This window comes from Erythranthe guttata, chromosome 2 (genome assembly GCF_056151865.1).
Source record: "Erythranthe guttata isolate IM_541 chromosome 2, IM_541, whole genome shotgun sequence".
Taxonomy (NCBI): Eukaryota; Viridiplantae; Streptophyta; class Magnoliopsida; order Lamiales; family Phrymaceae; genus Erythranthe; species Erythranthe guttata.
The window spans coordinates 1,941,858-1,956,896 of NC_142534.1; the positions used below are offsets into that span (position 1 = coordinate 1,941,858).

The 15,039-nt window shown below is 36.7% G+C and overlaps 3 protein-coding genes across 4 annotated transcripts; all 3 read right to left on the minus strand.

The window, feature by feature from the left end:
- Positions 1-4,451: 4,451 nt before the first annotated feature.
- On the minus strand, positions 4,452-6,526 carry LOC105957503 (thioredoxin domain-containing protein 9 homolog). The gene is made up of 4 exons (XM_012981426.2): positions 6,401-6,526; positions 6,025-6,300; positions 5,057-5,215; positions 4,452-4,961 (listed from the first exon to the last, which is right to left on the minus strand). Exons 1-4 carry the CDS (start codon positions 6,422-6,424, stop codon positions 4,782-4,784), a joined length of 639 nt encoding a protein of 212 aa, XP_012836880.1. The 5' UTR covers positions 6,425-6,526; the 3' UTR covers positions 4,452-4,781.
- Positions 6,527-8,784: 2,258 nt separating this feature from the next.
- LOC105957407 (peamaclein) lies at positions 8,785-9,478 on the minus strand. Its single transcript, XM_012981328.2, has 2 exons — positions 9,276-9,478; positions 8,785-9,117 (listed from the first exon to the last, which is right to left on the minus strand). Exons 1-2 carry the CDS (start codon positions 9,361-9,363, stop codon positions 8,921-8,923), a joined length of 285 nt encoding a protein of 94 aa, XP_012836782.2. The 5' UTR covers positions 9,364-9,478; the 3' UTR covers positions 8,785-8,920.
- Positions 9,479-10,317: 839 nt separating this feature from the next.
- LOC105957502 (transducin family protein / WD-40 repeat family protein) lies at positions 10,318-14,382 on the minus strand. Of its 2 annotated transcripts, none has more exons than XM_088823619.1 (10): positions 14,121-14,382; positions 13,747-13,813; positions 13,316-13,569; positions 12,614-13,196; positions 11,829-12,479; positions 11,206-11,646; positions 10,937-11,131; positions 10,779-10,835; positions 10,626-10,688; positions 10,318-10,534 (listed from the first exon to the last, which is right to left on the minus strand). In XM_088823619.1, exons 1-10 carry the CDS (start codon positions 14,150-14,152, stop codon positions 10,451-10,453), a joined length of 2,427 nt encoding a protein of 808 aa, XP_088679745.1. In that variant the 5' UTR covers positions 14,153-14,382; the 3' UTR covers positions 10,318-10,450. The 2 variants fall into 2 exon arrangements, with proteins under 2 accessions (XP_088679745.1, XP_012836879.2); XM_012981425.2 differs by having other exon boundaries at positions 11,829-12,482; positions 14,121-14,304.
- Positions 14,383-15,039: the final 657 nt, after the last annotated feature.

Genomic DNA, 15,039 nt, shown 5'->3' on the forward strand with positions numbered 1-15,039 from the left:
GAGGATGTTTTAAAGTAAAATACAATACATAAATTCCAGAGGTAAGGAATTTTGATTATAAAATACGTATTAAATAATTTTAACTATTATTTGAACCATTTGTGTAGATGGCTTCAATCAATGATACGATTTCTAAGGTCGTCGGCGCGGCCGAAAAACCAAACAAGTTCACGGGAACGGACTTTGCTACTTGGAAGAACAAAATGTTCTTCTACCTTACTACCATGAATTTGGCGAAATTTCTCAACGAGGAGGCACCTAAGGCAAAGGAAGGAGAAACTCCCGAAAATAACAAGGAAGTCTTCCTAGCCATTGATGCGTGGAGTCACTCTGATTTCCTATGCCGTAACTACATCTTGAACTGCTTGGACGAACCGTTGTACAAAGTTTATAGTCCTATAAAGACTGCTAAACTTCTGTGGGATAGTTTGTCCAAGAAATACAAGTCTGAAGATGCGGGTTATAGGAAATTTATAGTGGACAAATTCCAATTTTATCGAATGGTCGATAGCAAAACTGTGAGTAAGCAAGTGAATGAACTCCAACTCATGATCTACGATATTCTCGCCGAGGGTCATGAGGTGAGCGAATCCTATCAAGTGGCTTCCATAATTGGAAAGCTTCCACCAAGTTGGACGGAGTTCAAACACTACCTAAGGCACAAGAAATCGGTTGCCAAATGGACGATGGAGGAACTCATAGCAAGGCTCAAGACCGAGGAGGATAATAAAATTACCGACAAGGGTGGTCAATTCGTGGCTAAGGCACATGTGGTGGAGAGCTCGAAGCAGAGCAACAAGCGAAAGGGTCTTACATTTAACAAAGGATCAAATAACAAGAAGAAGAGGTTCACCGGGGCGTGCTTTGTTTGTAGAAAGAATGGACACCTTGCGAAGGATTGCCGCCACCGCAAAGAAAACAATAAAAATGAAGCAAATGTCACCGTGGACTTAACTACTTCCGAGAACGACAACATGCACCTTTCGGCAGTTGTAACAGAGGCCTACCTATTGAGCGATACTCGAGGATGGTGGGTAGACACCGGGGCAACTCGTCACATTTGCTATGACAAGAGCATGTTCTCCTCCTATAAAAAGTTGGAACAAGAACAAAAGCTCTTCATGGGAAATGATGCTTATTCGGTGGTTGAAGGACAAGGACAAGTGATCCTAAAATTCACTTCCGGAAAGGAAGTTACCTTGAACGATGTGCTACATGTTCCGGATATTAGGAAGAACTTAATCAGTGGTTCTATCCTAACCAAGAAAGGTTTCAAGTTGGCTTTTGAGTCGGACAAATTTGTGCTAACCAAAGGAGGGTTCTATGTGGGAAAGGGGTACCTATGTGACGGTCTCTTTAAGGCGAACGTAGCCGTTATCGGCAAGAACTAAGCTACTACATTTATATTAATAATTTTTAGTTTATATGGTTTATTTGCATTTTGTGATAAGAGTTGTAAGAATTTATTGGGTTGGAAAATGTCGTGTGTAAAACAAGGTTTTATCATACAAGTTTTTGACTAGTATATTTTTTAAAAATTGCCCTATGTTTTATAAGTGAGTATGAAATTTAAAATTGTTAAATCATATAAATATTTTATTCTTTCTTTTGAAACAATATTGTTTCAATCCAATGACTTGGTTGAATTTGGGCATAATTAATATTTATTTATACTTCAAATAAGCACTCATGAGGGGTGCTTAATTTCTCTGTTTTCAAAACTTTTGTAAGTTAGTTCTTGATTTAAACGGTGCAATATGATTATGTCCAATCATATTGTGAGTATTTTCTCAATAAAAATTAAAATTCTTAAAATTTTGAGTTTGATAAAAAGGTAGCAAATGCGTATTTGTGAAATACAAAATAAGAAGATAACTTCTTAAATCCGATAGAGCGGATAATATGAGTAATTTATTTGTGTGCATGGAAAAATCATTGCACCCTATTCACATCAAATGGGGTAGTCAAATGGAAAATCATGATATAAAGACACGATTAAACTTGAGTTTACCGAACAACTTGTGGGGGAAACTCCTTGTGTGTCTAATGACATATTAAATAGAGTTTCACACAAGATGAACATTCCTTATGAGTTATGGAAATATATATAATTGAACTATAAATATCTCAAAATGTGGGGGTATTTGACTATATGTTACATATGTTTGTATATGCCATTGAGGGATATAGTAACGCAATATAATTGAATATAATCAATTAATAATTGCTCTTATACTTTAATAAGTCTCGACATATTCGTCGTAAACTTATAATGTGAGACATTTACTCTCGAATGAAATAATTGATTTTGTGAAATCCATAGATAACCGAGCGGATCCATTTAATAAGGTTTATCTAGCGAGAGAGTTAAATGTGCGTCGAGGGGAATAAGTTTAAAGCCTAAATAACTAAGTTACCTTATACGGAAACCTAACTTGGCGACTGGAGATCCCACGGACCAAGTTCAACAGGACAACCAGTTATGTGTAACTTAAATGAATGGAGCACTTAGAAGTTTTAACTCCATCTTATTCCTATGATGCAATAAGTGCAACCTACGACGTTTAAAAAGGTTAAGCTATTGCTTTTAATGACGTCCATATCTTGTAAATTACAAGTGGGGTACAGTAGGATACTCTTTATAGATGCGGTCACCTATGTTAGTGTGAGCTGGGTCGGCTCGTTGAGAACTCTTAAAGGCTGGAATTCTCTAAAGCACTCGCAGAACCCGAGGATGTTCAGGGCCAAAACGAACACAACCGAGAACTTGAACAAGTTCGTTTAGTATGGTGTTAAGTTTATTGTCTTGGTTTACACAAACAGCCGACGGTTCAAGATGAAATAATTCACCGATTGGCTAAGTAAATCCGATAAGCTTTAACTAGGGAAGGTTCAAGATGAAATATTTCACCTATCCCGATGTTGTACTATTCACTAAGGAATTTTGACAAATAGATCTTATGCTATAAGATTGGAAGAACAATTTTATTCATGTGGGGGATTGTTGGAATTTTCATGATTTCCAATAATTAATATTGAGTAATATTAATTTAATTATGTAAAGATTAATTTCATTTATTTATTTGATCAAAATCATGAAGTAAAGTGAATGAAAATTGTCTTGATTAAATGGTTAAAGTTCAAAAGATGTGCGCTCGGTGTGATCGAGTGATAGGACTAGTTTGGGTTTAGATGTCCACAAATATTACTTTTGGGGACATTTAGTAATTAGTCAAATTAATTGACCCAAATCTAAATAATAAAATATTTGGCCCAAACCAAATATTTAATTAATTGGCCCATGACCAATTAATTTTCCTACGTTTTTTGAACTCATAAAAAGAACAGACACAACCTTCTGCTTCTTCATCAACCATTGCAACCCTCCATGAATGGATCTCTACCGCCTATAAATAAAGGCAGAATCTGGCCAATTCTGTACGGAATTTAATCGGCAATTAAGAGATAGTTCTTCATATTCTTCTTTTTCTTCGTCAAAGTTTCGTTCGTTGTTCAAGTTCGCCGTGGGTCGAATATTCGTGCAAATATTTGACAACCGATCGTTGTACCTTGGGAGACTACCGGGAAGAACTGTGCACCGTTGACAGCCCGGAAATATTGTCTTAAGGGAATTGCTTTGGCAAGCCTCGATCGTTCTTTGTGGTTTTCACAATTCCTCTTTTCGACAAACAAGTAAGTATTTTCGTTTACGCAGATTGTTATTAATTATACCAACAATTCCTTCTTCTATAAATGAACTATTACGCAATTAGCACTACCCAAATTATATGGAGACACTACAATTAAAAAGACCTAAGCCTTGAAAGCAAATTCTTGAAAAAGAAAACTCGAAAGAAATTCCTTTTAATCATTTCGCACAATAAGCTACGTGAAATGTTTTCACATTTAGTAGATAAACCTTAACCGAAAGGGAAGTAGATACAAGAGAAAATTGAGAGTTCGTGGAAATGAATGTAGCTTTGCAGTTTGCAATGACCTGTAAATATGGGAAGACTGTCTCGAGCTCCAAGACCTGTTAACCTAACCTTAACTTCGGATTTGTGGGAATGGCTTTTGTGAGATCAAATGCATTCTCTGAGACGGGTTCACAAAAATTTAATACCCGTGAAACCCGTCACGCCCCGCTATACAAAACGACGTCGTTTTGTTTATATTATGTAGTATAATAATTAATACAATACATGAATAAAATCTTACATGTCAAAACTTATATCTATAACAATGACATCGTCTCGTTATAGCTATTTTATTTTAAATCTTGTCTTATAACTGTTTGAATTTAGTTATTCTCTTTTGGATTATGGTTAAAATGTATTAATTTTAATATACTCGTGACATTTATCATTGATGTTATTCTAGTTTGTTTCAATTTAAAATTTTACGTTTGGATATCATTTTATTTCTAAATAATTTTGTGTAAAACTTATAAATTATTAAGAAAATAACTTTTTTAAATTACGACAGGACCCGTGAAGGTTGGGTTCTACTTTAAACCCACAATAGACCCGTCTATCCTAAACCCGTCGAAAACCCATTTGGTTCCTTAAAATCAAGAACCGTTGGTTGACGGGACGAGGGCGGGTTTTGCTAGAACCGGCGGGTTTACGACCAAGCGCACACCCCTAGAGTGAAATATGTCTTATGTCTTCAATACAACATTGATATATAGACAGCTCTGCAAATTTAGTGAAAACAAATTTGAAAAGTATTACAAAATATAACACTAGAAGCAAAATGCCATCGAAATTGCTCGACTACAACTACTCGGAGTCTGATGCGTAAGTTGTTGCGCTTTTCCGAACATTCCTAGTTGGAGCTTTGGATTTGGTGGGATTCATCGAGCTTTCACCTTCGTGTATAATAACTTGTGCTTTAGCTATTCTCTCTTCGAGTTCCTCTGTGCTGAAATCATCTTTCCCGCCGAGCTCATCGAAACCGACCTAATATTCATGTAGAATAAGATTTTGGTGTCAAGAAAGGTTTATTGTATAATTACATTAATCCAAGAATAACTAGCATTAGCGGATATATTTACCACATAATCCTCCACTTTGGCGTTCTTGACGAGAGCAAGGGTTGGAAGAACAATGATTCGGAGCTTTTCGCACAAGTAAGGACTTTTCTCAGCGTTGATTTTCACAAATCGTGTCTCGATATGCTGCTTTGCTAGTATAGCCAAATGCTTGTCCACGACCTGTAAAGTAAGCTTTGTTAGAATAGGCCGATCTGGAAAATGTACTGTAACAAGAAACTACATACACCCAAATGACTCCTCGAATACTTGGGCAAGTTTACAATATTTAGAGGCTGACAATGTGAAATGACATTCACAATTCAACTTGAGAATTTACAGCAGTAAGTGCAGACCGTACCACATTCACCATGATAGAATTAGCACAAAGATGTTACAAAGTTGAAACTACCTGCAACCAGAAACGAAGAAACTGACCTGGAAACGGAATTCCCTAAGTTTTGATACGGATCTATGTCATGAGAAAAAGTACACCACCTCACAAGATCATAGCCCACAGGCAACCCAAGACAGATTAAATTAGCAAAAACATTCTTATATCATAATGAAATTAAGGTATATCGAACTTAGATCCCATAAGGTGAAGAAGCTTGACGTCCTAATACAAAAGCATAAACTTCAACACAATCTATGTGACGATTCACAAATTAGAAATGAAATATTACATGCTACAACAGTGAAAATCATTCCGAAAAAATCATATGCTACACCTTCCACTTATCTTCCCTACACGAATCGAAGACCCCTCAGATTTCGAGTATATACCAAACAGCAATTTCTTTAGCAAATAACACACAAACATAAATATCATCCACACCACTCCAATCAATTAAAAAGCATAGGCATAAATAACACAATGACATCATTAATGGATACCTACATCACAAAACCCACATTTTCATTGAAAATAATAGTTAAAAAAAAAAAAGTATTGGACATGTATAAATTTAAATCTATGGTAAAGCAATAACCTTGCAAGGCCAATTTTCGCGGTAAAAATGACAGACGACACGGTCGCTAGCCTTGACAACGGAGAAGAACTCCTTCTCGTTGGGGATCTCGGAGTACTCGCCGTGGCCGAGGGCGATCCAGCGGCTCCTCTTCTCCGCCATTTTCTTCATCTGGTGCAGCCGCCGCTCCCTCAACGCTTCCAGATCGTCCACATCTAGCTTATCCAACGCCGCGATCTCGTCGTCTATCTTGTCCTCCACCGCCTTCACCACCGTCAGCACTTGCTTTTCCAATATCTGACAAAATTCGTTAATATGAAATCGTTTCAGATATTTTCTGATTTCGTAAAAAATATAAATTATAACAAAAAAATATACGCATTGAACGCATCTATACCTCTTGCACTATCGGATTATCCATGGCTGAATCGACCGAAAATGTTGAGAATCTATGAAGAACTGATATGAAGGGAAAGAAATTCAAAATTGAAATGAGAGACAATTGTGCTACTGAAAGCTGTTCCGGTTATGATTTGGATTTTGGGCCCTAATTTCCGCAACTTAATTGGGCCGGTTTAATCTTACCCGATTACCGGGTTCTCCAAGCCCATTAAGACTGTGGCCCGTTCGTTTTGTACGATTTTCTCTTTCTCTGTCACCAATTATATTATTTAGGGTAAATTCCACTTTACCCCCGTACTCTGCCCAAGAATCACTTTACCCCCTCGTACTCTCAATTTTATCGATTTACCCCCTTGTACTTGTACAATTTCCCAATACAGCCCTCTTCGTCAACTTTTTTCGATTTTGACTCTGACGCCATTTGGTCAAGAGTCAAAATATTGACGTAAATATTGATTTTTTTCGATTTTGACTCTCGTGATTAGAAAAGAGAGTTTCACACATTCATATATTTTTTTTTCTTTGCACTGGGTAGAATTGATCAATTTTTGGGTCTTGATTTTTACTAAGTTAGGGGTTCAATTTGGGGATATCTTGGAAGGGGAAGTGGTGGGAGAAGAAGAAATGACAATATTGACGGAGGAGAAACGACGCGTTATAGGCAGTGGCAATTTTGTAATTTACAGAGTTGACCAAACGGCGTCAGAGTCAAAATTGACAAAAGTTGAAGGAGAGGGCTGTATTGGGAAATTGTACAAGTACAAGGGGGTAAATCGATAAAATTGAGAGTACGAGGGGGTAAAGTGGTTCTCGGGTAGAGTACGAGGGGGTAAAGTGGTTCTCGGGTAGAGTACGAGGGAGTAAAGTGGAATTTACCCTATTATTTAAATAAATGCTTACTAAATAGGGTAAATTACGGCCACCTCCCTGAGGTAGGGTCAAATTATGAACAATCCCCTCATGTTTGGGTAATTACAATCAACCCCTCAACTGTGAATCTTCTTAGACGTTCACCCCTACAATGTCAAATTTAGTGGAATCTTATAGATTATATGGAATATTCTCCAGTTTGTACTCGTTTTACCACATTCGAGCTCCACATATTGAACAAAATAATCATAAGATGAGTCTCTCGACTTGTAAATATCAGATTGTGGTGCATTTTTCACGGAATCTAGAAAATATTGTTGAATTTGACATCATAATGATGGACATGTAATAAGATTCATAATTAAAGGAATGTATTGTAATTATCCAAACATGAAGGATCTTATCGTAATTCAACCTTACCTCAGGAGGGTCGCCGTAATTTATCATACTAAATATTAATATGCTAATATTTTATGATTTAAGTAAAAAAAAAATAAAAAAAAAAAGAGGGGTAATACGCTAGAGGTCCCTAGTTGGAAACATAATTAGATGTGGAATACAACCTTAATATTTTTTTATGAACTAAATTTTTTTTAGAAAAGTAAATATGAGTCACGTCCTCATTTTTTATTTTATTCCTAATTTACCCTTAACCTAAATCCATAAATTCTAAAGTCACGTTTCTCTCAGATTTATTTTTCTTTTTTCTTCTCTCTCGCAGTCTCGCTGTCTCTCAGATTTATTTTTCTTTTTTCTTCTCTCTCGCAATCTCGCTCTCTCTCTGTCTCTTGCAATCTTTCTCTGTCTATCTCTCTCTCTCTCTCTATCTTTTGCGTTATCCACCACTCCAATCCACTATTGAGGGGGGCGATGGTTATGGCGGTGGAGACGGCAGCAATAAGAGGATAGTTGTAGAGGCAAGGAGACGGCGGCTATGGTGGTGTAAGGTCAGATCTATGGTAGAAGGCGCGGCGACGATGTTGGGCATGGATGATGGCGTGACGGCGGCGCTCGGTGATGGTGGTGGTAGAGGAGCGGATCTAGGGTTTGGTGGGGAAAATTTAAGAAAAATCGATTTGGATGTCTATGGGTGTCTGACGGCTAGGGTTTGTAGGAGGAGTTAGGGTTTCAAGATGTCTGTGGGTGACTACAGATTACTACGGTTTCCTATGGGTTTCTGTAGATGTCTACTATCGAAAAAATAAAAAAAAAAATCATAATTTTCAATTTATGTAGAAAAGAAGAGGAAATTTAGATTTTTATATAATAAAAAAGTACGGAAGAAAAAAACGTGTTTCGCGTAAATTAAAAAAAATGTTGGATGCAAACTTAAAAATGTTAAATAAGTTTATCATAGTATATTTACAATTTGGTGTAATTTTCGAATTTGTGAGTGGAGGGGTATTTTTGGAATGAATTTAATAAAGGATGTGAAGCAAATTTTAGTTAAACTTGTCATTTAGTTCTAATAAGGTTTGTCACCAAGAACTTATAGACCTTTGTTAGACATTATTATGCGCACAAATAAAAAGTTTATTTGATTACAAAAACAGCCGACTATTGATAAACAACACAACACAACACAAATTAACGCCCACAAAGTGTTCGATGACAAGCCCCAAAGCAAAAAATATACAAATTTTTCTCAAGGGCACTTGGGTTTGCCCTTGGAGCTGCGCATATCTCTGTAGCAGGGGCACTGGTGCTTGTTGCCGTAAGTTCCAGATGGCACGCACTTGCACTTGTCGCAGCAAATCCCGCAGTATTTAAGGCACCTGTCTTTCACACCTGCCCTCGCGCACCTCAAATCACAACTGCTCGCACAATAGTTAACTGAGTCATCTGCATCAACATAATCAAATTCTCATCATCACTAGCTCATATATATAGTACTATATGATTAATTAATTAACTGTAATCAAGGATTTGTAATCACTTATCAGCCATGCAAAAGTAGAAACACACAAACACACACACACATATATATATAAGATACTTACAGGACTGAGCTGTTGTGGGCTCGATGAAAGTGTTGCTCAAAAGAAGGGCAAAAAGGAGAAGACAATAAGCCAGGAAGAGAGTCTTCATTTTATTTTATTTTTCCTGTTTTTATTATTATTTTTGTGTGTATAGAAAATTTGGAGAATGGAAATGGAGGTAAGAAGTAATGTGAGTGATGATGGTATTTATGGAGATCAGCTGTACCTGTGTAATGTTGTCAGGTGAAGGTTCTATGTATTTTCTGGTGTTTCCATCGATGAATATAATTAATTAATGTAGCTACACTTATTTCACCCAACAGAATTTTATTTAAATAAAAATAAAAATTTTGAGTTTGATTATTATGATGGCTCACTGTTTTCTGAAGTACACGCGGTTTCTGAAAGCTATTATTATGGCTCGCTGGGTAATTTATGTAGCACGGAAACGGAAAACGAATACGAGTAAACGGCATGCCATGCCCAAAAATTGCGATATGTAAATTTGGGGGAATGGTGGAAATATTAAAAATATAGAGGTATGTTTATGAATATGCTATGTAAGTTTTTATTCATGTATAAATTCTTTTATATATTTCCACACAAATAATATTCAAAAAAAATATTATTATCAAATGTTAATTTGCAATTGATCATTCATAATTAGGGAAGTAACAAAAATATTTAGAAATTCGTGATTCTAACTTTTTAGAAAATTCAAAATGGCCATAAAGTGTTTGTCGGTTGTCCTCAGGTGTAGTAAAAATAAAAACAGCAAATTATGACATATTATTGCAAATTATTACACAATTCAGTAGAAAGTAGAAACATTGAATAGTGGCAAGAAAACTAGGTCAAATTCCAGTAACTGCATTATATTCTGGCAATTGTACCCCACTTCCCATAATGCATCTAGAAATCTCTCCACTATTTCGTATTTTTCATATATATATAATTTTATTTTTTTTATTTTTTCTATTTACATTTTTTGAAGCATGATGTACAACTCAAAAGCAACAGTCCAGATACTTCTTTCTCACATTAGATGATGAACACAGAGAGATTTGTACGTTACACGTGCCAACTTTTGAAATATTCATTATATACAATTCAATTATATGCAAAATGTACAATCTCGTAATAAAATTACAAATATATATACACACACATATATATATATATATATTACAAGAATGTCAACCTCCCATTCCAGTAATTGAGTGAGATTTTTGCTTGTGAGAATGTGACTTATCATGCTCACTTGATGCCACAAGATTAATCTGCAAGTATTTACGTCGTATTAAATTAAAACCGTCGAACATACCCGACAAACGCACGAATGAACGAATAAGCAAAAGGCGGAAACTATACCTTAAGAATTTCCGAATTTGAGCTCGGTCGTACATAAGCAGCCAAAACACTCATGTTAAAATCCTGTAATCAACACAAATTATTACAAGAAAAATATAAGGTAGGTAGGTAATTAACTTCCAACTGACATCGTTTGAAAAAACGAAAATTTACCCTGAAAGGATCGCCTCTCAAAGATTGAACGAACATTGATGCCCCTGCTCCTTTACCCTGATAAATAAAACCAAAATATCTCAATCGGATTATAACGAAATCGACCGCCTACGTAAATAACTGACGGAGAAATTAAAGGAAAAACAAATTCTGCAGACCTGCAACGAGACATCTTTGAGCCGCCTCCCTGTATTAGCACAACAAATCCTTACCACGTGTTCGTCACAACTTCCACTTATTACATAATCTCTTCCGCTCATGTAATAAGATCGAGTATAGTTCTGAGAACTTCCGGTTGAAGCTATACCAAAATCCATATGGAGCCTCCCATCAACAGCCAGCAGCTGTTTTACCTGGCAAATAAATAATAATAACAAAATTAAATAATAATAAAAATTAATTTGAAAAGAAAAAAAAAGGAGGTTACCTCATTGTCAACAGCCGAAACAAGAAGATAATGATCGTCTGGGGAAAAGCAGACCATCACATTTCCTCGGGTGCTCGAGGCAGTATAACAAGGTTGGGTTGGCTTTTGTCTTATATCCCACATCTTAACATCGCGGTCAAATGATGACGTGGCGAAGAGAGACGGGGAGTGGTTCGCAAACTTGACCACGTTAATATGCGCTCGATGCATATCGGCAAAAACTTGCAAACGTCTCCCACTGCTGATATCGTATAATGCGACGTCTTTCGAGTATCCGCTCGCAACGAACAGTTCGTCTGTGGAGTTGACATGAACAGAAGTCAACTGGTCAAACTCGTCGAAGTTGACCGAACCGCAGCTGTTGTACACGCCTCTACTTGCGGTGGGCATGTGCTGTATGTCGTACAACCGAAGCGAACCATTATCTGAACCAGCAATGAGCTGAAACGCAAGAACTGAATACGGTGAGAAAGTTACAAAACAGAATGAAAAAAAATTGCATTGCATCAGGCAGCTCTACAAGGGTATAATAGGGATGATAAGAGAGAGTTAATGTTTAGTAGAGTTGAATTAATAAGGGTCTCGGAAAAAATTGCGTCTCTAAATATAAGGTACGTTCGTACCTTAGAAGGATATTTCTTAAGCCAGCATAATCCCAGGACACTATTCATAGCTCCAAGAGAAGGAATGTAACTAACGATGTTCTCACTCTCGTGGTTCATGACGACCACTTCGCCATCTAAAGTGCCGAAAACCATAAGGCTAGAATCCGATGGATGGTACTCAAACTGTCTCGGACGAAAGTTTCTTCTTTCATCTCTCGCTACACTGCCCCTCATAGGAAGCGGATGTAACTCGGGCCATGCACAAGATCCCATTTTGGCAGCAGATAATGACCTCGAATAGAAGTACTGAGATTTTCTTGATAGAGTCGAAAACTTTTTCCTGCTTGAAAGGTTTGCTCTGATCTCACGTTTCTGCAAAATAGTGACCAGGCTTTCTTTATCAAGCCTGTTGTATGGGAGGCGTTCGAAATGACGTGTGAAGACATCATTGGCTATTTCCCTGTCGATTTTTCCGATCGGCAAATTGTCGAGAACTTTGAGGTTTGGTAAGGAAGCTATCATGTACTCTCGGTAATTTTTTTCGTAGCATATGAGAGATGGATGTCGAGAAATGTACTTCTTTGTGGCGGTAGGAGTTGGGGTGGTTAAATTGACTGATTCATTACAGAATGGGTATTCGTCTTGCATGTCCAATATGCCAGAAGAGATCTGCTATTGATACATGAATATTCAGTATGATTAAAACAATACAAGATTCTAAATCATGTTATTTTATCCAACAAAAATAAAAAGACGGCCTAAACCTTTTGCACTGATTACACAAAGACGGAAAACGTCAATACCTCGTTCTGCAAATCCGCCAGCTCAACCCAAGCAAGTGGTATTTCAGACAACAGTTCCGTCAAGCCAAATTCATGATCATGACACGAAAAGTCAACCTCGCTGTTATCCGAAGAATCTTCATTTTGACTTCTCACATCTTGACCTCTATCATAATCATTCATATCTTCGTCATCCATATTTAGCTCCAAATGTGGAAAAACTTCGTCACCTGGAGAAGGTAAGTCCATGTGAATACCGAGGGCAATACGACCTGAACATTGGCCTTCGTTTCCCGATACTACAGTAGGAGAGTTCGAATCACTACAATGTATACAATTTTGGAACCGAAGCTCGTCGAGCAAAGGGAGCTTGGCTAATGCTGCACTAGTTGTCCACATGTTTGTGATTTTCGTCTCGCACAGTGAAAGTGATCTTAAATTTGGCATACAGGAAAAACAATCTTCACGGAAAGTAGTGAGTGAAGCACTGAAATCCAAGTTGAGTGTATGCATGTTCATGAATTTTCCGACCATACCGAGTTTTCGGAAATGGGATGACTTCAGATTCAGGACTTGGCATGATAAACCTCGTTGAGCAAGATCCCTGCAGGAAAAAATCTCATGATCAAATGATGCAAGTACACGAAACTACAGCACTTGATTGACTATTCATTGCCAGAATAAAATTTCGAGAAAAGGAGTCGGAAGGCAAAACTAACATACAGCAAGAAATCCTTCCCAAGTGAGATGTCACAGATATCAACAACTCGAAGCTTTTTGCTGATGGCGTGCAGCAAAGGTGAAACATATTCCGCACTCAGTACACATTCAGATCTGTTTATCATGTCAACTGCATCAATCTCCGAAGCATCGACTTCCTTTAACAGATCGAGAAGTGGGCAGAAATCAACGTCTTTCAAGCCATCCATTGTAATTATAAATGAAGATATCTCCCTACGGGCTTTCTTGATCTTAGCCTGTATTAGGAAGACGGCAAGACCAATAATCAAATGTGAACAAAGAAGAATCACTACTTACTCATACAATAAGATCAAAGAATCGAGGTCCTCGATAAACGGCATAAACGTAAAGAAACAATTTTAACCAAAATTATCTATATAACAGACGATATCGATCGCCTCATTGTGTGAAACCTTGAATAATGCAGCCACAATTGTCTTATTTGGTGGAATTCCTTGCCTCTTGCAAGCATCGAAATATCTGAAAATCGACCCGACGTATATAACAAGGTCAGAAAAATAAACCAATTGCTTCTTATGAAATCAGTGAAAAGAAATAGGCAGAACCATTGTATATCAATTAAATGCAGACAATTCTCAGTCATATAATTTTTATGTATTTTTGAAGTTAGCAGAAATGAATGATGTTGCATCTCAATTTAAGATTCCAGTTCATTCTCAAGCAGCTTACGAATCGAAAATCCTAAATTAAACTCATGATAACCCTAATTATTTCCAAAATGAATAATTAAACGAAAACAAACGCAAATCTGGGAGTAGAAAGTAACCTTTTCTCCAAGGTGCCAATATCTGTAGCCATGGCGTGGCGCGTGGGCGATGAATGCTTCCCGATTTCTTTCAGCTGTTCGATCGCGGAAGTGGCGATGATATTTGAGGTTGGATTTGACAAAATTTCAACGAACTGTTTTCTTGTTCGTTTGTCTTTTTTTTTTTTTTTTTTTTTTTTTTGATAAAATGATAAAATTAATGTTCTTTCTTAGGAATTCGATGTCGGGCCTCTGTTCGTGATTTCGGGCCACACGCCCACCCGGAAAATATATTCGGGCCGCATGGATTGCAATTAATTCAATATCTGATAAATTCTAATTGGGCTGACACTAAAAGCCCAAAATGAAGTGACTATCAAAAGACTAGGCCATAGGCCCATAGTACATAAGTCGTTGGTCATAAAAAAAAATTAGGCCCAATTTGATTTCACTTTTGACTAGCATACACTTAATGCTTCAGATTTATATTTGAAAGCTCCAGTTTTGCACGAGTATTAAGAAATTCAATAAATATGAATTGATTCTAGTAAAGTCATATAAAAATGACTAAGATAACATTTATCGTTTAATTATTTATAAGAGAATTGATGTTTAGAGTTGAATTAATAAGATTCAAGCAGGAAATACTATATTTAATACAATATTGAAATGTAAAGTGATAGATAATACGTTCAAAAGTGGCAATTATCGTGAAACATAGGAAACAATAAATATGATATTTAAGAATATGGAGCCCTATAAAATAATATATTTTTAAGGGATTATTTTGTAGACCACCCTCATTCCCAAATTATATAGAACTAACTACCAAGTGGATTACACTCTAAGGGAAACCCCTCTAATTTCGAAAATATTTTGACATACCCCCTTGGGCCCCTCTGAAGTACCTATAATACCCTTTTAAAATTAGTTTTAAACC